Raw genomic sequence first — 27,696 nt, 5'->3', positions numbered from 1 at the left:
AAGAGTGACAATGAAAAGTTTTGCATGAGGAAAGAAGGGTTCAGTTCTGGCTTTACTTGGCAGAGGGTTCCCCAAAATTGACTGAATTTCTTGTTGCATTTAATTTAGAAGAAGAAAAAAAGATGAGATAGGATAGGAACATCAATAGGCTGTTGGTATATGGGATATTTCTTGTGTTATCATATAGATCTATGTTAAATTACCTATATCTTAGGGTCAACAGACTGCAACTATGAAAGATTTCGGTTCAGTTGTTGATATGAAGGTGAGGAAGCGTCCAAAACCAGTTCACCAAAAGTAGACCCACTTCATCAACCAAAATCAGAAAAAAATATTTAGACACAGACTTTTGTCATTTTTGCTAAAAGCCTAAGAATAACCTCATAACCTATGTCAAGGGGGTCCCAGGAAAATGTTTTGAACACAGGGGGGTCTAAGAGAAAAAAAGGTTGAGAAGCACTGCAGTAGTGGATGAGAATTCAGCTACATTGGAACTAAAGTGCAGCGTCTCGCTTTATAAAGCTTGATTATTATTAAGGTCACGTTAAAATTCATTAATAAAATATAAATGTTTGACTCTGTCTTTTACTCTTTATTTCTCTCTCCTCTCTCTTAAGCTGGATTAAAGAACGGAGGGTGCTGCTGGTGAAGTCTATAGACAGGGAGAAGTGGGTGCCTGTAAGACCTTTACCCTTTGCGAAGACGTACCCTCAGCAGTATGATGTGAGTTGATATAACGACCTGTTTAATTTTGCTACACCACAGTGTAACTTTTACATCCACTTGTATGTAAAGGGGTAAATTTATGCCAGCAATAACCCCTTCTAGTTGCTTTTTCTCTGATTTTAGATCAGTGATTTTTTCTTGCAGGGCGTTTTTTAATGCTTTGGCAATATAAAGCTTACTGGACAGTGGCGCTCATGTGCACTCCACCATTGAGACACCGCTTCTCTACACATACCATCAGCTAAATCTTACAGAGAGCCGTATGGCACACAGAAAAAGTCATGCTATTCCCCCCCAATAAATCATCATCTACTCAAACCAACCAACATAAATGAACCATTTTGACATCCCTCCCTCAGACACAGCCAACTGTTTCTGGTATGCCTAGTTCACACTACACCATTTTTGCCCTGATTTTCACTTGCCGACTGGTCGCCGCTAGATGTGGCAGCTCGAGAGCGACTCAGCGTTCATTCTGTGATTAAAACTCGGCTCTCGATCGTTATGTGTGCTGCTCAATGACTACTCACCGAGCACTCGCCGACTGAAGACAGATATCTAGCATGCTAAATATCGGGATATCAGTTGGCCTACTTCCAGTGAGTGCGTTGTCGAACTACAGCCAATAAGAACGTGAGATACAGGGTGAGGGGGAAACTGGGAGAGGAGTGTAAAAACGTGGGACAGGGGCATAATATTGTTTCTATCAGAACACATCTGCACACACACGTTTTCAGTATTTCTGACCTTATCGTTGATTGACCTTTCCGACCTTAACACCAACATAGCGCTGCAAAAATATTTATTAACCTCCAACTCACTACAGAACAGTCCATGCTGGTCATGTTGCCAAATCCACTCAGATTTATTTATTTTATTATCCTGCTTGCATTTACGCTGCACATCATCGCACAAACTTGGATCGCTCGCTACTTGTTGACGTGCATTTTTGGACGTGGTATCATTAAACCCCTCGTCACTTCACTTTAATGAGATTTTTTTTTTTGCTTAGACAAATGTTTAAATCATTGTCACAGAATAGAAAAGAACGGTAGCCAAAATAAATAAAATCCCAAATCATGCAGTCACAAATATATATGGAAGCTTTTGACTTGGACTGCATTTGATTGATTTTAGTCTGGACTGGAAAACTGATTTTACTGGTTGGCTTAGGTGGCACAGCAGTAAAATAGTTAACCTACTACTGCTGGAATTGAGGGTTCAAATCCCCAATGGTGCCATCAGCCAGTCAGGTGTGTACATACAGACATGATTAATTTTCTTTGTGTCTGTCTCCATATAGACTTTAATTTCCTTCTGGATCAATAAAGTATCTCTCTGCCTATTTTTTATTTTTTATTTTTTTGCAAGCAAATGATATTCTGTGTATCAGCCTCACAACACCCTACAGAAACCAGTTTAATCTGTGGGGATTAAACTTTTTCTCTCAGCAGCATTAACATGCACTCTGTTAAGATTCGTGACCGCTCTGCTGGAGGTTTGTAGCTAGCAGCTTTGGGCATGCAGAGCTCCCATTGTGCTCTTTTTAGGGAACAGACAGTACAAGTTCTGTGTGTAATGCATGATCTTGTATGAGAGTATGTGTTTGGTGACTTTTTGAAATGCTTCCCTGCAGATCTGTGTTCATGTGCTGAAACAGAAAAAGTGCCACTATATTGGGAACTGTTCATTCGCCCACAGCCAGGAAGAGAAGGAGCTGTGGACCTACATGAAGAACACCGGGGGTGAGATCTCACCCTATCATTCCTACATCTTTTACTACATACAGTGGGGGCCGAAAGTTTGAGACTATCACTGAAAATGTGATCTTTTCAACTATAACAATGTCCACTCATCTGACAAGGCTTCACAACAGACTTAAAAGTATGTCTATGGGAATTTGTGTCCATTCAGTCAAAAAAGCTCAGTTTATGTTCCAGTTCATTACAGAACTGTTCAGTGGGTTTGAGGTCAGGGCTCTGTGCAGGACACTAAAGTTTCTTTAAATCGTGATTTTTTTTTGTATGTCTTTATAGACTTTGCTTTGTGCACAGGGGCACAATCATGCTGGAACAGGAAAGGGCCTTCCCTAAACTGTTGCTGCAAAGTTGGAAGCATATAATTTTCTTTATATTACTGATTTGTCACACGTTAGCAACTGTTGTGGCTGAAACACATGAATTCAGAAATTAGAAGGGTGTCCTGATACTTTTGTCCATATAGTGTGTACACATACAGTATGTATTTTTTTTTTTTTAGGGATTGCCACAGCAGACTATTCTGGTCTGAATATCTAATTTGGCCCAGTTTTATGCTGAATGCCCTTTCTGATGCAACCCTCTTTATTTTTATCTGGGCTTAGGACCACAACCTGAGAGAGCACTGACAAGTGCACCCAATGGCTAGGCTGTTCAGCCACCTTCCCCTCAGACATAGCCAATGATGTCTGTGTAGATGCCCAACGAACTGACAGCCCAGCTGAAATTCGAACCCTGGATGTTTATATGTATGTGTGTGTCCTCTCAAAAGTTTATTGTGTTTTCTGAAAGCTGGGGTCAGAGAGCAGGGTCAGCCATCATATGGCACCCCTGGCGCAGACAGGGTGAAAGGCCTTGCTCAAGGGCCCAACAGTGGCTGCATGGCAGAGCTGGGATTCGAACGCTCAACCTTTTAGTTGATTAAGCTCTACCCACTAGGGTACAAGTGTACAATTTCATCTGTATATACCATTCGTATTTGCGCAAAAAATGTTTGCACGCTGCACTATATATATATATATATATATATATATATACATATATATATGTATATATATATATATATACAGTATATATATATATATATATGTATATATATATATATATATATATATCTGTTATACATAAATACTAATTCATTACTTAGTCACTTTTCATCACTTACTCTGTAAATATACACTATTCATATACACTGCACAATCAGCGATATCTGTTTACTACTTCTGTACTTGTCTCTTCAGTTTCACTTATCTGGTCTCTCCTTCACTTTAATTTATGTAAATAATCTCTATCTTACACTTCTTGTAAGATGCTACTGCATTTTATTGGCTCTGTACTTGTACTCTACACAATGACAACAAAGTTAAATCTAATCTAATCTATAGCACAATGCTGTGGAATTTAATTCAGTGCATGTCAGCTTGTATGAATAAACGGTTTGCATGTTTTGTAGTACGGGAATTGCAGCAGGTCTACGACCTGTGGTTGACCATAACCAATCAAAACAAGCGATCTGACGCTCCCACGACCTCTTCTGTAGAAGAAAAGCAGATCACCATGCCAACGGATTTTGCTGAACCTACGGTAAGTAGCGCCTGTGTAAAATGTTTTTTTTTTTATTTACATTTTTCGGCATTTAGCAGACGCTCTTATCCAGATTTCCCTACTCTAGTAGACAATAGTTCAGGAACACAAATCTGCTGAAACCCATTTTTTAAGGAAATGAATAAGAGATTTAGTAAGCACATTCTAGTTTTCAGCTTAAGTGCTTAGTAAAGTGATGAAGGTTTTTAATAGTCTTTTGAAGACAGTGAGAGACAGACAAGGGAAGCTCATTCCACCACTTGGGTGCCGGTACAGAGAAGAGCCTTGATGCTCATCTTCCTTGAGTTCTGGGTGGAGGATCAAGTCGAACAAAACTAGTGGCTCGGAGGTTGTGTGGTACAGAGAGGGGTTTTATTAGACCTCAAAGGTGTCTTGGGGCTGGTCCATTTTTGGCTTTAAGGGCAGGCAGCTACAGGAAGCCAGTAAAGAGAACGCAGCAGTGGGGTGATGTGGCAGCGTTTAGGTTGGTTAAAAATCAGGCGAGCAGCTGCATTTTGAATGAGTTACAAGGTTTAATAGTGGACATGGGAGCTCCTGCCAGGAGGATGTTGCAGTAGTCCAACCATGAGATTACAAGTGACTGGACAAGAAGCTGTTGTAACGGTTAAGGTAGTGGACTAGTAATCAAAAGGTCACTGGTTCAAGCCCCACGACTCTCAGGTTGCCACTGTTGGGCCCTTGAGCAAAGCCCAAGTAGCTTTGAATAAAAGCGTCTGCTTAATGCTGAAAATGTAAATGCAATGGACAAGAATCTGAGTGGCTCTCATAGAGAGAAATGGCCGACTCTTTTTGATGTTGTGAAGGATGAACCGGCAAGTCCTCACTCGATTAACGTGTGTGTGGCAGGATGGTTTCCACTGTGCTCTGTGTGGAAAGCACAGTAACAGTGAGCGTCAGTGGCAGCAGCACATCTCGTCTGAGAGACACAAGGAGCGAGTGTTGAGCGGAGCAGGTGAAGAGGAGAGTTTCGCCTGGAACCATCGCTTTCCCGGTCACTGCTTTACCATCTGTCCTAGGTACGTTCATCATCTCACCCTCATCCAGGGTTTACAGGTCATTCCATCACATAATTACGATTTTTAGCATTTTTAATGTCTAATACCAGGACGTCATTGTTCTTGTTCTATTCCTGAAGATGTCCACTAACTCCTCAGCATCTCCTCAAATTTTTTGGACAGACCAGTGTGTGAGCATTAAGGTGGGCTGTAATTATAAGTGTATGTAAACATTTGACCTCAACGGTACATTTTTGTGCTTCTCAGGTTGGACAGCGGCTGTGTCGAGGGCGTGAGCTGTGACTTCGCCCACAGTGAGGAGGAGCTACAGGAGTGGCGGGAGAGGCGGGACTTCCTGCGCCGGAGGCTGGAAAGAGCACGGGCTGACAAGCTGATCGCCCCCAACGACTACGATTTCGGGAAGTACAACTTCCTTCTGCTGGACTGAGCAAATACACACACAGACACACACACATACACACACTTTGCATTTATTTAAACCAACACTTTCTGTGTTAAAGTTGCTAATTAGTTAACAGTTTGTTTTTTGCACCTTTTCTCTGTCAGCACCATGTCCACCTTTTCTAATCACCTTTGATCAAGACACAACCCTTTCTTGCATTGATTTATTTTAGAAAAACAGTAGTTTAGTCAGAAGGGTCACTAACGCCCTGCCAAAAAACACATTCAGGGACCAATGCTAAAAGCCACATTTTAGCATGCAAAAACACAAATCATGTCATTTATATTGTGACCAGTTCTTATCGTTGTACCAGAATCCTCATTTCTAGCCGATTTAATCTCTTGCATTTGTTCTTCAGTCAGTCGAACTGAATGAGTTTTATTTCTTTCTTTAGAAAAACACTTAAAACAGAATATATAAAATGTACAAATGCTATGTCAACATAGTCAAAATTAGCACCATCTTATTTTGAAGGTTTTTACCCTGATTTCCTGAAGACCTGTTAGATGTTAGTTATGCCCGCATTCTCCACCATTTGTTAGGTTTTTACTCAAAGTCGCTCAAAGTCCTGTCCCTTGAGCTAGTATAAAGAACTAAACCAGGAGATGAATCATTTGTTGAATCTCATGCACGAGGAAAGCATGCATACTTTGACTTGGTGTCTTGTCTGAGTGCTTTCATTGTGCACGAGATTCAATAAATTATTCTTCTGTGATTACGATTCAAACCAGTGGGCTGAGGTGGCATAACCTGCTAGCGTGCCAGCTAACGTCTCCCTCCATGTACTAAAAACGGTTAAACTGTCCCTGACGAGCCTGAATTTATAAATAAATGACACTTGTGCACCTTTATACAAATTAAAAATCTATTTAAAAATCGATTGCCTTCAGCGCTATAGAAGCATCAGATGCTCCCTAGTTTTTCTGTCAGATTATCACTTAGAATGAAGGCACCTTAGTAGGAGCATTTAAAGCTAACTAAGAATTTAGACATGCCTTCTTCTCGGGAGCGTAGGATGACGTCTATGTAGAGAGAGCACTAGGTTTCCAAACAGACCCATAGTCAGGTTTGCTGATTCTAAAACTACTTGCTATTCTTTAAAGGCTAAAAAACATGAACGGTTAGATGGTGTTTGAATTGTTTGATTGTTGACGTTTAGTCTCCTGACACCAAATTTAAGCAGTCTTTGTTGAGAAGACAGGATTCTTTACCAACCCATCTTGTGTGAATTGGGTTAACTGCCATCATTTTAACATACTAGCTGCAGGGGAATTTTTACTTAAACAATTCAGACTACACTGTTACTGAGTTAATTCATCATTTTCAATTATTTTTAGAGCTACTGTAATTAAACAGAACTAAACAAAATTACTCTTAGTAAATTATAAATTATATTAAAGTGATATTAAAAATTACTTTTAATAAAAACTAAAACTACACATTAAGTAAGAATTAATTTCATTGTTCTCAATATCTTAAAATGCTTCTTCACTGTCCCAAAACAGAAATAATGGAATGATCTAGAACAGACTAGGTTTCCAGGTATGCTGCTTAATTTCGTTGGAAGTTAATTAAGATTCTGTGGAATATTGATGATGAACCATTGTGAGGAAGTTGGGTAAACCTTTAAGGTGCTGGATGAAACAGATTAGTACAGATTAGAAAATTCAGGGTTATAAAATATTAAAATGAAACAAAATTCCAAATAATGTAGTAATGCATTAAGAAAACGAATGAACAAAAAATAAAAACTGCAATAACACGGGTTTCTACAATTCATTTAGCTTTTTCCAGAAAGTGAAGTGATCTGCCATTACATTTGTAAACCTCAGAAATGAGGAAATCACAAAAAACTTGTTTTAGCAATCAATACGCCTTGTGCCTTTAATTACTGTGCCTTTAAGATCAGTCAGTACAAGCCTGAGTAAAGCACCAGGGTAAATAATTCAGGATTATATTTAGGTGATAATGTTCCTTCCACTGTGTACTGCTGTCTCTTTAATCTTCTCTATAGTGAACCATTATGGATTAAGAGAACATCCATAAACATTACATATCTGAACTATCTCTGCTGTTCTCTTATTTATAGTGTTCTGTTCAAGCACTGTTCTTGTGTGTTTTCTTTAATACACAGAAGTTGGGATTGGGTCAAGAAGTGTTTGCTGTTCTGATTTTCATAATTTCTTGCTACTTAAGTTTAATATCATATACTGTATGTCATCTCAGTAAAACACTAGCACAGTTTTCACCTCATCTTATATCTGTTCAATCTGCCAGTCTTTCACTTTCTAAAGAGTTTTAGAACTTTTATAATTTTGTTAATTGATCGTTTTGCTAACAAATACTACAGGGTGTCTCTAAATTCCTGACACATAGGAAATATCACTAACTATAACTATATGTTTACTAAAGTACACACAATTTAGTTGCATCACAAACAGTGGAAAACACATTGAAGATGTTATTGATTAATATTCTAATGAAATAAAATTTTGTTAAAAATGTATTGAAATGTATTAAAAATATGCATTTTGCATGTGTGTCCAGACTTTAGGAACACCATGTAAAGGCTTTTAGCTTTTTAACCATCTTTTCTTTCAGTTAGTCATTGCCTAGTCCCTATATTAACTGCATCTTCTCTATTGCATAACTGCTACCAAGCATTAAGGGAAGGCTGAAGTCTGAACATAGAACTCCCTTACAACACCGTTTGAGTGCCCAGAATGTCCTCGTCCATACACAAGCCCACAAATGCTCTAGATGAATGATATGAGAGGCAGGTATACCATCCCTACCACTAAGAAAACCGGGCCAGTCAAGCGCTTGGGTTATGCAGCAGTAAAACACGCTACCTCTAGGCACCCAGGTGGCGCAGCGGGATATTCCACTGTCGCACCAGCACCGAGTTTTCTGAACTCCCAGGTTTGAGGCTCAGTGTTGCCACCAGTCGGCTGGGCGCCATCTGGCAGGCATAATTTGGCTGTGCCTGCAGCAGATACAAATTGGCCATCGTGTCTGCAGGGTGGGGACCGGACTATATGTGGCTGGGTCGGTCTTCATACGCTGTGTAAGGACCCTGATTGGCAGAAGAGATGCCCGTGCAGGAAGCACGGACGAGAAGAGGAGGGCTGTACACATGTAAAGAAGGCGTGGGCAGCGGCGTGCTCTCCTTGGATGCAAATCTGGAGTCTGTCATCAGCAGAAGACAAATTGGATGGGAGGAAAAATGGGTAGAAAAATGCATTACAAAAACAAAAAGAAACACGCTACCCCACCACTGTAAGTCTGTATTCCGTAAGTGGCTGTGTCTGAGGGAGGAAGGGCCTAAGGGATTCCCCATTGCTGCTGCAATTGTGACCTCTGCTGGCAGGTCGATGGTGACTGCACAGAGACGGTCAATTATGGAGAGCGGTGCATGACTCACATGGTACTGATCCCAGTGTGAATCTGCCTCGTGCAGGACAAAAAAAGCAGTCAGGAACTGAACACGTCAGAGGTACGGCACTTCTTTTGTCAGGGTAGCAGTCTGCAGTAGAGGAGTTACAACTGGGGAATTGGATATGACTAGATTGGGAGAAAGGGGAAAAGGTCCATTCATAGAATAATAAATAAAACAAGTCCAATCTACACCCAGTTCCCTCATGACAACAGATTAAATGTTTTTGTGTCCTTATCAGCTACATTTTTGTGGTAAGACGAAAGCTGTGTATGCTTGTGTTTTAATTCTTTTGTTTTCAGTTTTTAACCTCTTTTTTCATCAGACCGTTTGTGAAGCTAAAGTGACCAAATGTTTAGTGTTAATTGTAGATACATCTCTGCTTTACTGACCCCTACCACACAAGCCTTGGCATGTCCAGATTTAAATAAAAACCCTGGCTGACTTGATGATGGGTCAGCAGCGGATTCAAATGTTGTACATGTTATACTTTTTCCCCCACTGTCAATACATGAGTCTGTTTTGTTACTAAACAAATATTCGGAATAAATATTTTTCTACAAAAAATGGCTCTGAAATTATTTTTGTACGTTTTCAGTATGTAAATATAAACTGCACTATGGACGTAATGATCCAAAACATACTTCTAACTTCATCATAAATTACTTCAATACAAATGGCCCTTACAGTTCCCTGACTTGAGTATTATTAAAAATCCCAAACATGCTGTGCATACAAGATGGACCAAGAACTAGACACATTCTTCAAGAAGGAGTGGGTGAAAATTCTTAAAAAACACTTAGCTAGCTTAAAAAAAAAAAGATTGATTATGAATACCTGTACTGTATTAAACCGATTAGGCATAACATTATGGCACCTCCTTGTTTCTATACTCACTGTCTATTTTACAAGCTCCACTTACCATATAGGAGCACTTTGTAGTTCTACAATTACTGACTGTAGTTCATCTGTTTCTCTGCATGCTCTTTTAAACACCTCACTGTCACTGCTGGACTGAGAATAGTCCACCAACCAAAATTATCCAGCCAACAGTGCCCTGTGGGCAGCATCCTGTGACCACTGATGAGAGTCTAGAAGATGACCAACTCAAACAGCAGCAATAGATGAGCGATCGTCTCTGACTTTACATCTACAAGGTGGACCAACTAGGTAGGAGTGTCTAATAGAGTGGACAGTGAGTGGACACGGTATTTAAAACCTACAGCAGCGCTGCTGTGTCTGGTACACTCATACCAGCACAACACACACTAACACACCGCCACCATGTCAATGTCACTGCAGTGCTGAGAATGATCCACCAACTAAATAATACCTGCTCTGTGGGGGTCCTGACCACTAAAGAACAGGCTAACAAACATTATAAATAGCTCTCCAGATTGACTCACAATCCTTGCAATAGTAAAAACTTTAATATTGACTACTGCATCTATTAATTTAAAAAAGTTTTAGACACATTCATGACAGGACAGGTACAGTAGTTACTGGTTACACAAGATTCATCAGTTCAAGTTTAATGTCAAACACAGTCATGGACAATTTTGTATCTCCAATTCACCTCCCTTGCCTGTCTTTGGACTGTGGGAAGAAACTGGAGCTCCTGGAAGAAACCCACACATGGGAGCTTTCTTATCCTGGGTCTGCTTCTGCAGAATCTACAGTACATCTACAACTGACAGAATAATTTAGGCACCATCCATTGCCTATTGCACTTTTGTCCATTCTCAAAGACCCAACATAAGCTATAGGTAGATTCAAAAAAGATTTGTATGACATAACAAGAGATCTTCCATATGCTAACAGCATGGGCGGTTTGTTCCTTAGGGCGATCGGGCGACGCACCACCAAAGGGCGAAAGGGAAGACATTTTTCTATCACATTCAACCAGTGTTAAACTAGCTGTGACTGTTCTGGAGTCAGTCTTGCCTCGGAATATCGTAGTCTAATCAGCGTCGAGTTGTGTTCCGTACAGTTCCGTCCCTTTTGGGTGATTTCAGTCTGATTAAAAATCACCCCGAATCGCTCTCATAGACTCTCATAAATGAGTAAACAGCATTTATGGTGAAATTAACCGAGCATTGGGTAAAAAAAGAACCTTACAGTTGGGTTGTTGAAACAACCCAGCACAATGGTTAAATAACATAATCCAACAAGTTGGGTTTAAATAACCCAGCGTGTGTTCTGTCCGATATTTACCCAGCACTGGGTTGCCAAATAACCCAGGTTGGGTTGTTTTCTGCCCAGCATTTTTTAGAGTGCAGTTGCCTCTAAAGTTTGCAAGATCACAAAGTTGTCAAAACCCTTTCCTGACTTCTGCTTGCTAAATGAAAATTCATACAACATCCAATTTCCTCTAGAGATGTTGGAACTATTTCAGGCTGGATTAGGGAGACGAAGGATGTCTGTAGGATGTACTTGATAAGCGGCGCTTATCTCCAGCAGCCAATGAGTGACGAGATCCTGCCCACTCGTCAAAATAGGGTTTTTGTGGGGCTTATTTGCAGCCGCCAATGAGTGACGAGATCCCGCCCACCCGTAAAAACGGTGCCAAAACTCTAACTTGAGAAGATTTTTGAGTCGAGAGACTTTTTTAACTGAAAGCGAGACTGAGAGAAACCTGACTGAGAAAAAGCTCAGCCAAAAGTGAAAAACTAACTATTTATAAATGTAAAATACAAAGTAAGATTCAAAATTTGCTTTTCAGGTTCTCAAAATAAGCTTTTTGGTTCTCAATACTTTTGGCCCTATTTTGACGCCATAGAAGAATCTCCATAAAACAAAACGTAACAGTTTTGGGACATTTTTTATGACTACAGGATGCGAGAGAGGCAATTTTCTCTTAGAACCGGGTTACCAAATATGGGCATAACAACATGGCATGGACTACAAAATGACGACACGACTTCAGCCATAACATTGAAACCACCTCCTTGTTTCTACACTCACTGTCCATTTTATCAGCTCCACTTACCAAATAGAAGTACTTTGTAGTTCTACAATTACTGACTGTAGACCATCTGTTTTTCCGCATGCTTTCCCCTATTCATGCTGTTCTTCAATGGTCAGGACTCTCCCAGCACCACTACAGAGCAGGTATTATTTAGGTGGTGGATCATTCTCAGCACTGCAGTGACACTGTCATTGTGGTGGTGTGTTAGTGTGTGTTGTGCTAATATGAGTGGATAAGACACAGCAGCGCTGCTGGAGTTTTTAAACACCTCACTGTCCCTGCTGGACTGAGAATAGTCCACCAACCAAAAATATCCAGCCAACAGCGTCTGTGAGCAGCATCCTATGACTATGATGAAGGTTTAGAAGATGACCAACTCAAACGGCAGCAATAAATGAGCGATCATCTCTGACTTTACTTCTACAAGGTGGACCAACTAGGTAGGAGTGTCTAATAGAGTGGACAGTGAGTGGACACGGTATTTAAAAACTCCAGCAGCGCTGCTGTGTCTGATCCACTCATACCAGCACAACACACACTAACACACCATCACCATATCAGTGTCACTGCAGTGCTGAGAATCATCAATACAATGCTGGAAAAAATTCACCGGAAAGTGACTATGTAAAAAGGGATGTCATTTGTTTTTAAAATTCTTAATAAATAAGTTGAACATTACTCTTGTTTAGGTAGACAACAGTCCAAGAATACAAATTTTAAAAAGCACACACACACACACATCATATATATACAACCCCAATTCAGAAAAAGTTGGGACAATATGGAAAATGCAAATCAAATAAAAATGCAGTATTCCTTAAATTAACTTTGATTTTTATTTGATTACAGACAGAATGAACCTGGGATATTTCATGTTTTGTCTGATCAACTTCATTACATTTGTTGTTATTTGTTGTTTGTTCCTGCATTTCAGGCCTACAACACATTTCAAAAAAGTTAGGAAGGGGGCAATTTAGGGGGGAAATTATATATACATGGTGGGCCATAAGTTTCCATACATATGGTTTTTAACATTTTAATTTTTATATTTCAGATACCCTAAAAAATGTGTTTGAATAAAGAGCAACAAATTGAAATAATACTGATGGGCGGGTCAGGAAGCAGTTGCATGGTGTATCAGGAAAAGTTACGAAACAAACATAAATCATCTTAAGAAACGTATCACCAGCGGCATTACAAGCATAACTCCAGCTGTTATATGTGTTAATCAGCAGTGGTGGACACGTATTGAGAGCATATTTTATTTAAAAAAATGTTTTTTTATAAAACTTTTTTTTTTTTTTCCTATGTATGGAAACTTATGGGCCACCCTATATATACAGTGTATCACAAAAGTGAGTACACCCCTCACATTTCTGCAGATATTTAAGTATATCTTTTCATGGGACAACACTGACAAAATGACACTTTGACACAATGAAAAGTAGTCTGTGTGCAGCTTATATAACAGTGTAAATTTATTCTTCCCTCAAAATAACTCAACATACAGCCATTAATGTCTAAACCACCGGCAACAAAAGTGAGTACACCCCTAAGAGACTACACCCCTAAATGTCCAAATTGAGCACTGCTTGTCATTTTCCCTCCAAAATGTCATGTGACTCATTAGTGTTACTAGGTCTCAGGTGTGCATAGGGAGCAGGTGTGTTCAATTTAGTAGTACAGCTCTCACACTCTCTCATACTGGTCACTGAAAGTTCCAACATGGCACCTCATGGCAAAGAACTCTCTGAGGATCTTAACAGACGAATTGTTGCGCTACATGAAGATGGCCAAGGCTACAAGAAGATTGCCAACACCCTGAAACTGAGCTGCAGCACAGTGGCCAAGATCATCCAGCGTTTTAAAAGAGCAGGGTCCACTCAGAACAGACCTCGCGTTGGTCGTCCAAAGAAGCTGAGTGCACGTGCTCAGCGTCACAGCCAACTGCTGTCTTTGAAAGATAGGCGCAGGAGTGCTGTCAGCATTGCTGCAGAGATTGAAAAGGTGGGGGATCAGCCTGTCAGTGCTCAGACCATACGCCGCACACTACATCAAATTGGTCTGCATGGCTGTCACCCCAGAAGGAAGCCTCTTCTGAAGTCTCTACACAAGAAAGCCCGCAAACAGTTTGCTGAAGACATGTCAACAAAGGACATGGATTACTGGAACCATGTCCTAAGGTCTGATGAGACCAAGATTAATTTGTTTGGCTCAGATGGTCTCAAGCATGTGTGGCGGCAATCAGGTGAGGAGTACAAAGATAAGTGTGTCATGCCTACAGTCAAGCATGGTGGTGGGGATGCCATGGTCTGGGGCTGCATGAGTGCAGCAGGTGTTGGGGATTTCCTTGAGGGACACATGAACTCCAATATGTACTGTGAAATACTGAAGCAGAGCATGATCCCCTCCCACCGGAAACTGGGTCGCAGGGCAGTGTTCCAGCATGATAATGACCCCAAACACACCTCTAAGACGACCACTGCTTTATTGAAGAGGCTGAGGGTAAAGGTGATGGACTGGCCAAGCATGTCTCCAGACCTAAACCCAATAGAACATCTTTGGGGCATCCTCAAGCGGAAGGTGGAGGAGCGCAAAGTCTCGAATATCCGCCAGCTCTGTGATGCATACCTGTCAAGTCTCCCGTTTTGGCCGGGAAACTACCGTATTTTACCCCTCTTTCCCGCCGTCTTCCCGTATTAGTATTTTCCCGTAAATTTCCCGTATTATTTTATTGTGGTATCTTCAATCATCACATCCAAATATAATATATTTAAGTGTCTTTATTATTAACCAACAAATCTCAGATAAGCAATAAAGTCATGTGCAAACTCTCAGAACGGTAACTTTCTTCTGACCCTCCTTTAACCGCACCACAACAATAACAAAAGGTAACAGTGCCTCCCACAGGTTCAGCTCCCCATTACAGGTAAGTATTTTTATGTTTCCTTTACACAATACTACAATTATAATTTAAAAAACATTCCTGTGCCTCTTCAAACTGAAATGTCACTAACCTCGTGAGAACTGCCACCCAGGCTGCTGCAAGTGGCAGTTCTCACGAGGTTAGTGCGGACAGCGGGAACAAACCTGGAACAGGGAGAGATGGATGGATGCAAGGAGAGAGAGGGCATTCCTGCCAAAAAAGTAAAGACTGCATGTAAATATCTAAATGGGACATCGAATTTACCTTTCTAAAGAGGAGCAGGATGGGGCAGAGTTATGCATTCTGTAAGGTTTGTAACTGTGTTTTCATTTAGGCTGTATTATAAGAATTACATATGTAGGAATGTCCACAGCATTTCAGTGTCAACAAAGGTAGGCCTATCAGATTCTGATCATCTAATTGTAGTTTGTAAGTGGTTCACAGGTGGTTATTTTAGATTTCTTGTAAACCTGTCTTAAAATGTAAGGGATACTGAACCTCGGTTGGGCTGGTGGGACGGCTCGAAGCGCGCGGCGGAAAATTTCCCTTATTTTTAAATCCAAAACTTGACAGGTATGGTGATGTCGTCATGGAGGAGTGGAAAAGCATTCCAGTGGCAACCTGTGAAGCTCTGGTAAACTCCATGCCCAGGAGAGTTAAGGCAGTTCTGGGAAATAATGGTGGCCACACAAAATATTGACACTTCAGGAACCTTCACTAAGGGGTGTACTCACTTTTGTTGCTGGTGGTTTAGACATTAATGGCTATATATTCAGTTATTTTGAGGGAAGAATAAATTTACACTGTTATATAAGCTGCACACAGACTACTTTTCATTGTGTCAAAGTGTCATTTTGTCAGTGTATATATACAGTGTATCACAAAAGTGAGTACACCCCTCACATTTCTGCAAATATTTTATTATATCTTTTCATGGGACAACACTATAGACATGAAACTTGGATATAACTTAGAGTAGTCAGTGTACAGCTTGTATAGCAGTGTAGATTTACTGTCTTCTGAAAATAACTCAACACACAGCCATTAATGTCTAAATAGCTGGCAACATAAGTGAGTACACCCCACAGTGAACATGTCCAAATTGTGCCCAAAGTGTCAATATTTTGTGTGACCACCATTATTATCCAGCACTGCCTTAACCCTCCTGGGCATGGAATTCACCAGAGCTGCACAGGTTGCTACTGGAATCCTCTTCCACTCCTCCATGATGACATCACGGAGCTGGTGGATGTTAGACACCTTGAACTCCACCTTCCTCTTGAGGATGCGCCACAGGTGCTCAATTGGGTTTAGTCCATCACCTTTACCTTCAGCTTCCTCAGCAAGGCAGTTGTCATCTTGGAGGTTGTGTTTGGGGTCGTTATCCTGTTGGAAAACTGCCATGAGGCCCAGTTTTCGAAGGGAGGGGATCATGCTCTGTTTCAGAATGTCACAGTACATGTTGGAATTCATGTTTCCCTCAATGAACTGCAGCTCCCCAGTACCAGCAACACTCATGCAGCCCAAGACCATGATGCTACCACCACCATGCTTGACTGTAGGCAAGATACAGTTGTCTTGGTACTTCTCACCAGGGCGCCGCCACACATGCTGGACACCATCTGAGCCAAACAAGTTTATCTTGGTCTCGTCAGACCACAGGGCATTCCAGTAATCCATGTTCTTGGACTGCTTGTCTTCAGCAAACTGTTTGCGGGCTTTCTTGTGCGTCAGCTTCCTTCTGGGATGACGACCATGCAGACCGAGTTGATGCAGTGTGCGGCGTATGGTCTGAGCACTGACAGGCTGACCTCCCACGTCTTCAACCTCTGCAGCAATGCTGGCAGCACTCATGTGTCTATTTTTTAAAGCCAACCTCTGGATATGACGCCGAACACGTGGACTCAACTTCTTTGGTCGACCCTGGCGAAGCCTGTTCCGAGTGGAACCTGTCCTGGAAAACCGCTGTATGACCTTGGCCACCATGCTGTAGCTCAGTTTCAGGGTGTTAGCAATCTTCTTATAGCCCAGGCCATCTTTGTGGAGAGCAACAATTCTATTTCTCACATCCTGAGAGAGTTCTTTGCCATGAGGTGCCATGTTGAATATCCAGTGGCCAGTATGACAGAATTGTACCCAAAACACCAAATTTAACAGCCCTGCTCCCCATTTACACCTGGGACCTTGACACATGACACCAGGGAGGGACAACGACACATTTGGGCACAATTTGGACATGTTCACTGTGGGGTGTACTCACTTATGTTGCCAGCTATTTAGACATTAATGGCTGTGTGTTGAGTTATTTTCAGAAGACAGTAAATCTACACTGCTATACAAGCTGTACACTGACTACTCTAAGTTATATCCAAGTTTCATGTCTATAGTGTTGTCCCATGAAAAGATATAATGAAATATTTGCAGAAATGTGAGGGGTGTACTCACTTTTGTGATACACTGTATATATATATATATATAATTTGAGTATGATTTAAGTACTTTCAATGATGAAAACTTGTTAGTCAGTAAATTAGGTGTTTAAATTGTACAACAAGGACACTTGTGTGATATGATAACTATAAAACTCCATGAATAATATAAACAGGTGGTTAGACTGTGAATTTGAGTGTTTGTACGTGACTGTGATCATTTACAGTATATAGGCTTTAACAGCTGTATCACAGTGGAGTCTGCTCAGTGCAGCAGCTACTTTACGGAACATTATGATGTCACAGTAAGGCCTCTCTATATAAGCAGCACATACACTGTCAGTTATCATTTCATCTTTAACCAGCGATCGAACAACACTGTGCTTTTGTGCTCAAGAAATATTCATTGTGATAAGGTTCAAACATGTGGAGGTATAACGAGAATTTGCGAACACACCTAGATGAGCGGTTTTTCATGGAACGGATCTGGCTCGAGGAGCGTCTAGACCGCAACCAGACCAACATGAGCCACAGGCTTAGCCAGAAAATGGCTCTTTTAAAAGCTGAGTGGAGAAAAGAGGAAAGAATGAGGAGAGAGCAGGAGGAAAAGACAAGGCCTGATGGCAATGTGGATGGTAAGTCACTCCCAGCAAGTTCAATATTAGTGGACAATGAGGTGTTGAATCTAGCTTTAGTTAAGGCAACGAGGTGGCTGTGACTGACTATTTCATATACTAAATAGAGGGTTTTATTCCAAAAGGCATTTACAGCAAAACCATAACTGATATACACCACAATAAAACATAATAGCAATCAAATAAAAATGTGTATAAAGAACAGTTAAGGATAATAAACAATCTGCTTTTTAAAAATATAATTCTGGTCAGGTACACGTTGGGTCTGGGGCACTAATAAAAGGTCAAAGGTAGCAATTATTGGCAGGGTGATACACATTCAGCAATTCACTCGCTTACTCATAGGACCAATTTAAAACAGTCACACGACCATCTCCAAGAGTCCAAATCCTTGTTTTTATGCAGCATCCACTGTTCCAGCAGCACCACCACATGATGGTGCAAACCCCTTTTTTCAATATTTCTGGATCTGACATGTGCTATAGGTTTATTCAGACTGTAATATGTTGTAATCCTACTTTACAGATCTAAAAGACATCCTTGAGAAAGTAAAGCAGATGGAGGAGAGGATGATGAAAAAGGAGGAAACATTGGATCAGAAGTTGCTGGAGGTCAGTGAGACTTTGAAGCAACAGAAAGAAGGGTACAATCTCCTACAGGAAGAATTTGAAAAGATTAAGATGGAAAGAGAGGAAATGTCAGCAAGAAAGTTGGAGATTGACAGAGAGAATGAGAGTCTGAGAGAGCAACAGGAGAAATTGGTGGCTGAGGAAAAAAATCAACTCATGAAAGTCATTCAACAAAAAGAAGAACTTGTCCATCAGTGGGAAAAGTTTACTTTGGAGAGACAGAAACTTGAAGAGATAAAATGTGAAAGAGAACAGAAACGGAAGGACATGGAAACTAGGATTATGGAAGCTGTAAAGAATGAAGAGCTAGCAAAGCAGCGAGCAAAAGCTCTAGAAATAGAAAAAAACATGGAGATTGAGCGTATGAAAATTGAGATGGAAAAAGAGGTCATCAAGAAAGAAAAAGAGACAGAGCAAGAATTGCAAGCTCTAAGACGGACTCTGGCCGAACTGGAAATGAAAGAGCAGAAGAAGAAAATCCCAAGAGAGGAGAAAGAGAGAAAGAGAGAGATGGAGGAGGAATGGAGGACTATTGAGGAGGAGAAAAAGATAATGGGAGAGGAGTGGAATGCCACTGAAAATGAGAAAATAAAACTTATGAAGCAACAGAAAGCTGTTGAGAAAAAGGTAGAAAGACCCAAGAAGGACATTGCATGTCAAGACAATGAGAAAAGACCAAAGAAAATACCAAAAGAGAATTCAGCTGAAGAAAAAACAAAGCTGGATGAACACATGGGTAAAGACGACCAAATGACATCCCAGGCATTAATGGAAACAGAGATGGCATTTGAAAATAAATGGTGGGAGAAAAAAGAGAATGAGGTGGCAGAATGGCAGGCTGCAGAAAAGAAAATGACAAAGGATCAAAAAAGAGCAGAGGTGGGCACTGCCCCTGAACTGATGGAGTCGGAAAGCAAAAAGATGGAGAAAAGCATTACCGACCAGAAAAAAAGAGAGGAGAAACTTGTTAAAGAGAGACTTGATACAAAAATTGAGATGGACAGTGAAGAGGACCTGTTTAAAACTAAAAATGATACAGCTCCTCTCCTGACTTGCGATTCTCTCAAACCTTGCAAGCCTCTTCTCACTCCTCTCCCAACTTGGAAACCTCTCCCCACTTGCAAGCCTCTTCTCACTCCTGTCCCAACTTGCAAACCTCTTCCCACTTGCAAACCTCTCCCGACTTGCAAGCCTCTTCTCATTCCTCTCCCGACTTGGAAATTTCTCCCAGCTAGCAAACGTCTCCCAACTTGCAAACCTCTCCACACTTGCAAACCTCTTCCGATGTCTGCGAAGATTGAACAAGGACCAGCGCTTTGCATTCAGAACAAAGCTGATACAGATCAGCACAGATTTAACTTTTGGAAAAACAACCTGAAACAAGCCGACATCAAACCGACTGAAACAAAGGTTGTAGCCCAAAATGTTCTCATCACACCAAAGAGAACAAAAGAGGTAGATCCTCGAGATGAGTTTGAGAGAGGGCTCGATGCTCTACTGAACTCTAAAATGGAGAAAGACGGTGAGAAGGACCTGATTAAAACCAAAAGAGAGCCAGTTCCTTTCCCCACTTGCAATCCTGATGGTGAAGAGGACCTGTTTAAAACCAAAAAAGAGACAGTTCCTCTCCCGACTTGCAAACCTCTCCCAGAATGCACACAGACTGAACAAAGATCAGGACGTCGCATCCCGAAAAAAACTGGTACAGATCAGCTCATGTTTAACTTTGGTAAAAACAACCTGAAACAAGCCGACATCAAACCTACTGAAGCAAAGGTTGAAGCCCAGATGGCATTTGAAAATAAATGGTGGGGGAAAAAAGAGAATGAGGTGGCAGAATGGCAGGCTGCAGAAAAGAAAATGACAAAGGATCAAAAAACAGCAGAGGTGGGCACTGCCCCTGCACTGATGGAGTCGGAAAGCAAAAAGATGGAGAAAAGCATTACAGACCAGAAAAAGAGAGAGGAGAAGCTTGTTAGAGAGAGACTTGATACAAACTTTGAGATGGACAGTGAAGAGGACCTGTTTAAAACTAAAAAAGAGACAGCTCCTCTCCTGACTTGTGATTCTCTCAAGCCTTGCAAGCCTCTTCTCACTCCTCTCCCTACGTGCAAACCTCTCCCCGCTTGCAAACTTCTCCCAACATGCAAACCTCTTCCCACCTGCAAACCTCTCCCCACTTGCAAACCTCTTCTGACTTCTGCAAAGATTGAACAAGGACCAGCGCTTTGCATTCAGAACAAAGCTGATACAGATCAGCACAGATTTAACTTTGGGAAAAACAATCTGAAACAAGCCGACATCAAACCAACTGAAGCAAAGGTTGTAGCCCAAAATGTTCTCATCACACCAAAGAGAACAAAAGAGGTAGATCCTCGAGATGAGTTTGACAGAGGGCTCGATGCTCTACTGGACTCTGAAATGGAGAAAGACGGTGAGAAGGACCTGATTAAAACCAAAAACGAGACAGTTCCTCTCCTGACTTGCAATCCTGATGGTGACGAGGACCTGTTTAAAACCAAAAAAGAGACAGTTCCTCTCCCGACTTGCAAACCTCTCCCAGAATACACAAAGACTGAACAAAGATCTGGACGTCGCATCCTGAAAAAAGCTGGTACAGATCAGCTCATGTTTAACTTTGGGAAAAACAACCTGAAACAAGCCGACATCAAACCTACTGAAACAAAGGTTGTAGCCCAAAGTGTTCTCATCACACCAAAGAGAACAAAAGAGGTAGATCCTCGAGATGAGTTTGAGAGAGGGCTCGATGCTCTACTGAACTCTAAAATGGAGAAAGACGGTGAGAAGGACCTGATTAAAACCAAAGGAGAGCCAGTTCCTTTCCCCACTTGCAATCCTGATGGTGAAGAGGACCTGTTTAAAACCAAAAAAGAGACAGTTCCTCTCCCGACTTGCAAACCTCTCCCAGAATGCACACAGACTGAACAAAGATCAGGACGTCGCATCCCGAAAAAAACTGGTACAGATCAGCTCATGTTTAACTTTGGTAAAAACAACCTGAAACAAGCCGACATCAAACCTACTGAAGCAAAGGTTGAAGCCCAGATGGCATTTGAAAATAAATGGTGGGGGAAAAAAGAGAATGAGGTGGCAGAATGGCAGGCTGCAGAAAAGAAAATGACAAAGGATCAAAAAACAGCAGAGGTGGGCACTGCCCCTGCACTGATGGAGTCGGAAAGCAAAAAGATGGAGAAAAGCATTACAGACCAGAAAAAGAGAGAGGAGAAGCTTGTTAGAGAGAGACTTGATACAAACTTTGAGATGGACAGTGAAGAGGACCTGTTTAAAACTAAAAAAGAGACAGCTCCTCTCCTGACTTGTGATTCTCTCAAGCCTTGCAAGCCTCTTCTCACTCCTCTCCCTACATGCAAACCTCTCCCCGCTTGCAAACTTCTCCCAACATGCAAACCTCTTCCCACTTGCAAACCTCTCCCCACTTGCAAACCTCTTCTGACTTCTGCAAAGATTGAACAAGGACCAGCGCTTTGCATTCAGAACAAAGCTGATACAGATCAGCACAGATTTAACTTTGGGAAAAACAATCTGAAACAAGCCGACATCAAACCAACTGAAGCAAAGGTTGTAGCCCAAAATGTTCTCATCAAATCAAAAAGAACAAAAGAGGTAGATCCTCGAGATGACTTTGACCGAGAGCTTGATGCTCTACTGGACTCTCTTTAGACTCTAATATCATTTTCTCCCTTTTTCACCTAAATCTGCTCATTCTTAGTTCCGTTCCCACATTCACTTCTTGCTGACCAAAAAGAGTCTCCGACAGCATATCAAGATGCTGATTAGACAGCATGATTATTGCACAGGTGTGCCTTAGGCTGGCCACAATGAAAGGCCACTATAAATTGTGCAGTTTTACTGAACGGGAGGGGGGGGGGGGGGGGTTAGAGGATTAGGGTAAGTATCTGGTGTGACCACCATTTGCCTCACGCAGTGCAACACATCTCCTTCGCATAGAGTTGATCAGGTTGTTGACTGTGACCTGTGTGAAGTTGCTGGATATTGGCAGGAAGTGGAACACGCTGTCATATACGCTGATCCAGAGCATCCCAAACATGCTGGATGGGTGACATGTCCGGTGAGTATGCTGGCCATACAAGAACTGGGATGTTTTCAGCTTCCAGGAATTGTGTACAGATCCTTGCAACATGGGGCCGTGCATTATCATGCTGCAACATGAGGTGATGGTCGTGCAGTCAGGATGAACTGCAGTCAGGTGGAGACCCAGATGAGGACGACGAGCATGCAGATGAACTTCCCTGAAATGGTTTCTGACAGTTTGTGCAGAAATTATTTGGTTATGCAAACCGATTGTTGCAGCAGCAGTCTGGGTGGCTGGTCACAGACGATCTTGGAGTTGAAGATGCTGGATGTGGAGGTCCTGGGCTGGTGTGGTTACACGTAGTCTGCGGTTGTGAAGCCGGTCGGATGTACTGCCAAATTGACTGAAACGCCTTTGGAGACGGCTTATGGTAGAGAAATGAACATTCAGTTCACGGGCAACAGCTCTGGTGGACATTCCTGCAGTTAGCATGCCAAATTCACGGTCTCTCAAAACTTGCGACATCTGTGGCATTTGGCATCTCTGCACATTTTAGAGTGGCCTTTTATTGTAACCAGCCTAACACACCTGTGCAATAATCATGCTGTCTATCAAAAGACAACCTTCCACCCCATTCCTGAATAAACCTTACATTTTTCCAGACCAGTTAAAGACCCTTTTTAATCTAACACTTCTTTTGCTGATTTCATTGTACCAGTGTTATTCAATAAAATATTTTAAAAATGACTCTTGATTGATGACTGTTGATTGTGATTATTACTGAGTGTACAAACTGGTAGAAAAGTGCAGTATTTAGAGAGACTTTTATCCTAAACAATGTACTGAATTGTGACCGAATACAATACAATCGTTTAAGGATTAAAGACCTTCCTTAAGCTGTCCAAGACTCCCACCTGGTGGTACCAGAACCCTAATGCCACTGATATTACTACTGGCTGTCATGTTGCATGGCACAGGTGTTACACCCTTACTTCTAATGCAAATCCTATAAACATTAAACATAAACATTTAAACATATTTTATTCATATTGAAACAATTTCCTGAGTGTCAATTCCAAATCTGTGAATGGTAATACACACTTTTCACTGAATAAACAATTAATACATATTTTAAAACTTAGGGTCCATGGGCAGCGCAGTGCTGAGATCTGGGTTTAAATCTAAGTAGTAGGATCTATGCAGACATCAAGTCTGGGTTGGTATTCCTGCCTTGTGTCCAGTGTCTCCCAGTAAAACCAGACCATCCTTGTTACTTATTTTTTTCCTTACACCAGTGTGATTGTATTTTTAAATAGCCAGTATTTTAAATGAATGTGCAAGCGTTAAATTATATAAATATTGTACATAGCACATTAACTATTAATTACTGGAACCATTTCTTTACTACAAATCTGTTCTTGTTCAAACTACACATTTGGCACTAATACTACATAACTTATATGTATGAGATTTATTTATTAGTAAGTAATTAATTATTTATTAGTTTATTAGTAACAAACATTTTAAGTTTGGAAAAGATTAAAAGGGCAGTGATAGCTCAGTGGTTAAGGTACTGGACTAGTAAACAGAAGGTTGCCGGTTCAAGCCCCGCCACCACCAAGTTGCCACTGTTGGGTCCCTGAGCAAGACCCTTAACCCTAAATTGCTCATCGTGTAAGTCGCTTTGGATGAAGCGGTTTATGGTTTTTATATTCTTACTTTTTACAATGTAAATGTAAAAAGTAAGAATATAAAAACAAATCATGTGTGTATTGTTACCTAGCTCCTGGCTCTGGCCAGAGATATGAAGTCCAGAAAATGATAGTAGGATTATCACTTCTTGGGTCATTTCAGATTTGAATTAACTAACACATACTACAACAACTGACACTACTACTACAGACAAAAATCCTGCATTTTAAAAGTCAGAGCAAGGCCCAGTTCATGTGATTTAAATAGCAATTCTTCCAGCAGAACAATGGTTCATGTCACACCGGAGGACCAGCAGATGAAGACCCTGACATGGCCTATTGAGAATCTTTAGAATGTAATCAAAAGGAAGATTGATGGTCTTCAGCCATCAAACAATGCCTAACTGCTTGTATTATTGCAGCAATAGTGACTTAAAGTCACTCAAAAGTATTACAAAACACTGGAATATATGATTTAAAATTGGGGTTATTCCACCAAATCTTCCTACAGTATGTTAAATCATTTATGTTGTCTTTTTAAAAATATATATGAACTTGTTTTCTTTGCATTATTTAGGGACCAAAAAACTTTATTGTTATTTTAACCAGTTTTCATTTTCAGCAAATAAATGCTCTAAATGATCCATTTTTGAATCATAATTTGTGAGAAATGTCAGTAGCTTATAGAATAATACTAGAATAACTTTTTCTTGCTTCATCCCAGTCTGGGTTGTGGCAAGTACAGGTTAACTGGGAAAATATAAAACAAGGCGTGTCCATCACAGGGCTTCACCAAAATTAGCCTAGCAATCTGGACAGGACGGGAACAGCTCTGAAGACCCACCCACAGACAACACATAGGAAAATGTATATGTAATTTACCGGCACTATTAGGAAGAAGATGCTGATGGGCCTATTTATCATTTGCTTGAAACTACTAAAATCGGGTTAAGAACTGTCCAATGCATTATTAAAAAGTGGAAGGACAGTGGGGAAACATCATCTTCGAGGAAGGAATGTGGTCGAAAAAAAATCTTGAATGATCGTGATTGGCGATCACTTAAACGTTTGGTGAAATCAAATCATAGAAAAACTCATAGTAGAACTCAGGGATATGTTTAATAATGAAAGTAAGAGCATTTCCACACGCACAATGCGAAGGGAACTCAAGGGATTGGGACTAAACAGCTGTGTAGCCTTAAGAAAACCACTTGTCAGTGAGGCTAACCGGCAAAAACGGCTTCAATTTTCTAGGGAGCATAAAGATTGAACTCTGGAGCGATGGAAGAAGGTCATGTGGTCTGATGAGTCCAGATTTACCCTGTTCCAGAGTGATGGGCGCATCAGGGTAAGAAGAGAGGCGGCTGAAGTGATGCACCCATCATGCCTAGCGCCTACCATACAAGCCTGTGGGGGCAGTGCTATGATCTGGGGTTGCTGCAGTTGGTCAGGTCTAGGTTCAGCAACGTTATGTGCCCAAAGAATTAGGTCAGCTGACTACCTGAATATACTGAACCACCAGGTTATTCCATCAATGGATTTTTTCTTCCCTGATGGCACGGGCATATTCCAAGATGACAATGCCAGGATTCATCAAGATCAAATTTCACACATGGATTGGCCACCACCTGAGTCCAGACCTGAACCCCATTGAGAATCTTTGGGATGTGCTGGAGAAGACTTTGTGCAGTGGTCCAAATCTCCCATCATCAATACAAGATCTTGGGGAAAAATTAATGCAACTCTGGACAGAATAAATGTTGTAACATTGCACAAGCTTGTGGAAACGATGCCACAGCGAAACTGTGCCGTTATCAATGCTAAAGACGGTCCAACCAAATATTACAGTGTGTGACCTTTTTTTTGGCCAGGCAGTGTATAATGTACTGTGTTAACAAGAACGACCTATTAACAAGTCTTTGTAAACATCAATCTTCCACTTCATATACCAAATTGACATTAAAGCAGATGCAGTAAATGTAAAGGCAGTTGAAAATACCCTGAAATTGTACACATTTTTATTATTTAGCGTTTAATATTTCATTCACTGCTGCCTGTACCATATGAGAACATGATAGTGCTCGGTTTGTTTGGAACTATTGAAGGGCACATGAACCACGTGACTGCGTGGCGGCGAGATCAAGGAGTGTCCCAACTCTCTCTCTCTCTCTCTACGGCTCTGGGTACGGCTAAGTACACAAGGCGAGTGAGCAGGTTCACTGAAACACCGCGGACTTAGATGATTTAACTGAACCGACTTCACTGAATCTAAGTAATAAGTTGAATATTCTAATAAACAAGCAGTTAAACACACTGGTGTTCGTTATGTGGCTGATTTTATGCCCAGGCTATTATTACTATTATCAGGAGTAGTGGTACACATTAGTATGTTTGTTTGTTTATTAGGACTTTTACGTAATTTTTTACACTTTGGTTACATTCATTACACAAGGTTCATTAGTTTACAAGGTTATATCGAACACAGTCATGGACAATTTTGTATCTCCAATTCACCTCACTTGCATGTCTTTGGACTGTGGGAGAAAACCGGAGCTTCCAGAGGAAACCCACACGAACACGGGGAGAACATACAAACTCCACACAGAAAGGACCCGGACCGTCCCACCTGGGGATCAAACCCAAGACCTTCTTGCTGTGAGGCGACAGTGCTACCCACTTAGCCACTGTGCCGCCCGTATAGATTAGTAATGCACAGGGCTCTCAAGTCTCACGCATAGAGCGTGAGACACATGCATTTTAACAAGCTCACACGCTCACACGCCACACATGGTATTTCTCACTCTGAGAAATGATTAACTTTGCCGCACAGAAATAACTATATCCTATCCTACAAACGAGTCAAAGGCAGACTACACTGTAGTGATGGGTCGGTGGCGAACGATCCGGCTCTAAGAGCCGGCTCTTTAAAGTGAACGACGGGATCCGGCTTCTGATTGGGAGCCGATTCGTTTTTTTCCGAGTTTTCTTTCTGTCAAAACCGCACGTGATTGGTCAAGATACGTGGTGGCGTTTGTGTGTTTACACTGAGCAGGAGGGGAGGGGTTACACACACACACACACACACACAGCGTGCACACGAACAGGAGGAGAGAGAGAGAGCGAGAGAGAGAGAGAGAGCGAACTCAGTGCTTTACACAGCCAGACATTACACGCTGGAAAGGTGAGGAAAATGAGTTACAGGAAACATAGTAAAGTTTGGACACGAGAAGCCCCTTTTACAGAGAAGTTCAGACCGACTGAGCTGGTGGGAGACCAAGTGTTCAGTCTACCCACATCTTATACATGTGATGGCACATAGACTCTGTATCTGTCCCCTCAGAGAGAATCTTTTTTAACAGGG

General features: G+C 41.3%; 2 protein-coding genes across 2 annotated transcripts in view; both read left to right on the top strand.

The window, feature by feature from the left end:
• The window catches only part of zc3h7ba (zinc finger CCCH-type containing 7Ba), a 44,328-nt gene extending 34,779 nt beyond the window's left edge, over positions 1-9,549 (top strand). The window contains exons 20-24 of the mRNA XM_063016256.1: positions 618-723; positions 2,363-2,471; positions 3,937-4,067; positions 4,935-5,104; positions 5,351-9,549. Coding sequence (XP_062872326.1) covers positions 618-723; positions 2,363-2,471; positions 3,937-4,067; positions 4,935-5,104; positions 5,351-5,531 — 697 coding nt within the window. The 3' untranslated portion in view covers positions 5,532-9,549. The remainder of the gene's footprint in view (positions 1-617; positions 724-2,362; positions 2,472-3,936; positions 4,068-4,934; positions 5,105-5,350) is intronic.
• Positions 9,550-17,749: 8,200 nt separating this feature from the next.
• Positions 17,750-22,445, top strand: LOC134309232 (uncharacterized). Its single transcript, XM_062990882.1, has 2 exons — positions 17,750-17,940; positions 18,466-22,445. Exons 1-2 carry the CDS (start codon positions 17,781-17,783, stop codon positions 22,269-22,271), a joined length of 3,966 nt encoding a protein of 1,321 aa, XP_062846952.1. The 5' UTR covers positions 17,750-17,780; the 3' UTR covers positions 22,272-22,445.
• Positions 22,446-27,696: the final 5,251 nt, after the last annotated feature.

Source organism: Trichomycterus rosablanca, chromosome 2 (assembly GCF_030014385.1).
Source record: "Trichomycterus rosablanca isolate fTriRos1 chromosome 2, fTriRos1.hap1, whole genome shotgun sequence".
NCBI lineage: Eukaryota > Metazoa > Chordata > Actinopteri > Siluriformes > Trichomycteridae > Trichomycterus > Trichomycterus rosablanca.
Note: the sequence above shows the minus strand (reverse complement) of the source record. Positions and strands in the feature narration are given on the sequence as shown.

Excerpts from the sequence above, each read along its gene's own strand:
- LOC134309232 (XM_062990882.1), top strand. The coding sequence starts at position 17,781 with ATGGAACGGATCTGGCTCGAGGAGCGTCTAGACCGCAACCAGACCAAC. Across the intron at positions 17,941-18,465 it reads GCCTGATGGCAATGTGGATG|ATCTAAAAGACATCCTTGAG; the intron begins GTAAGTCACTCC and ends CCTACTTTACAG.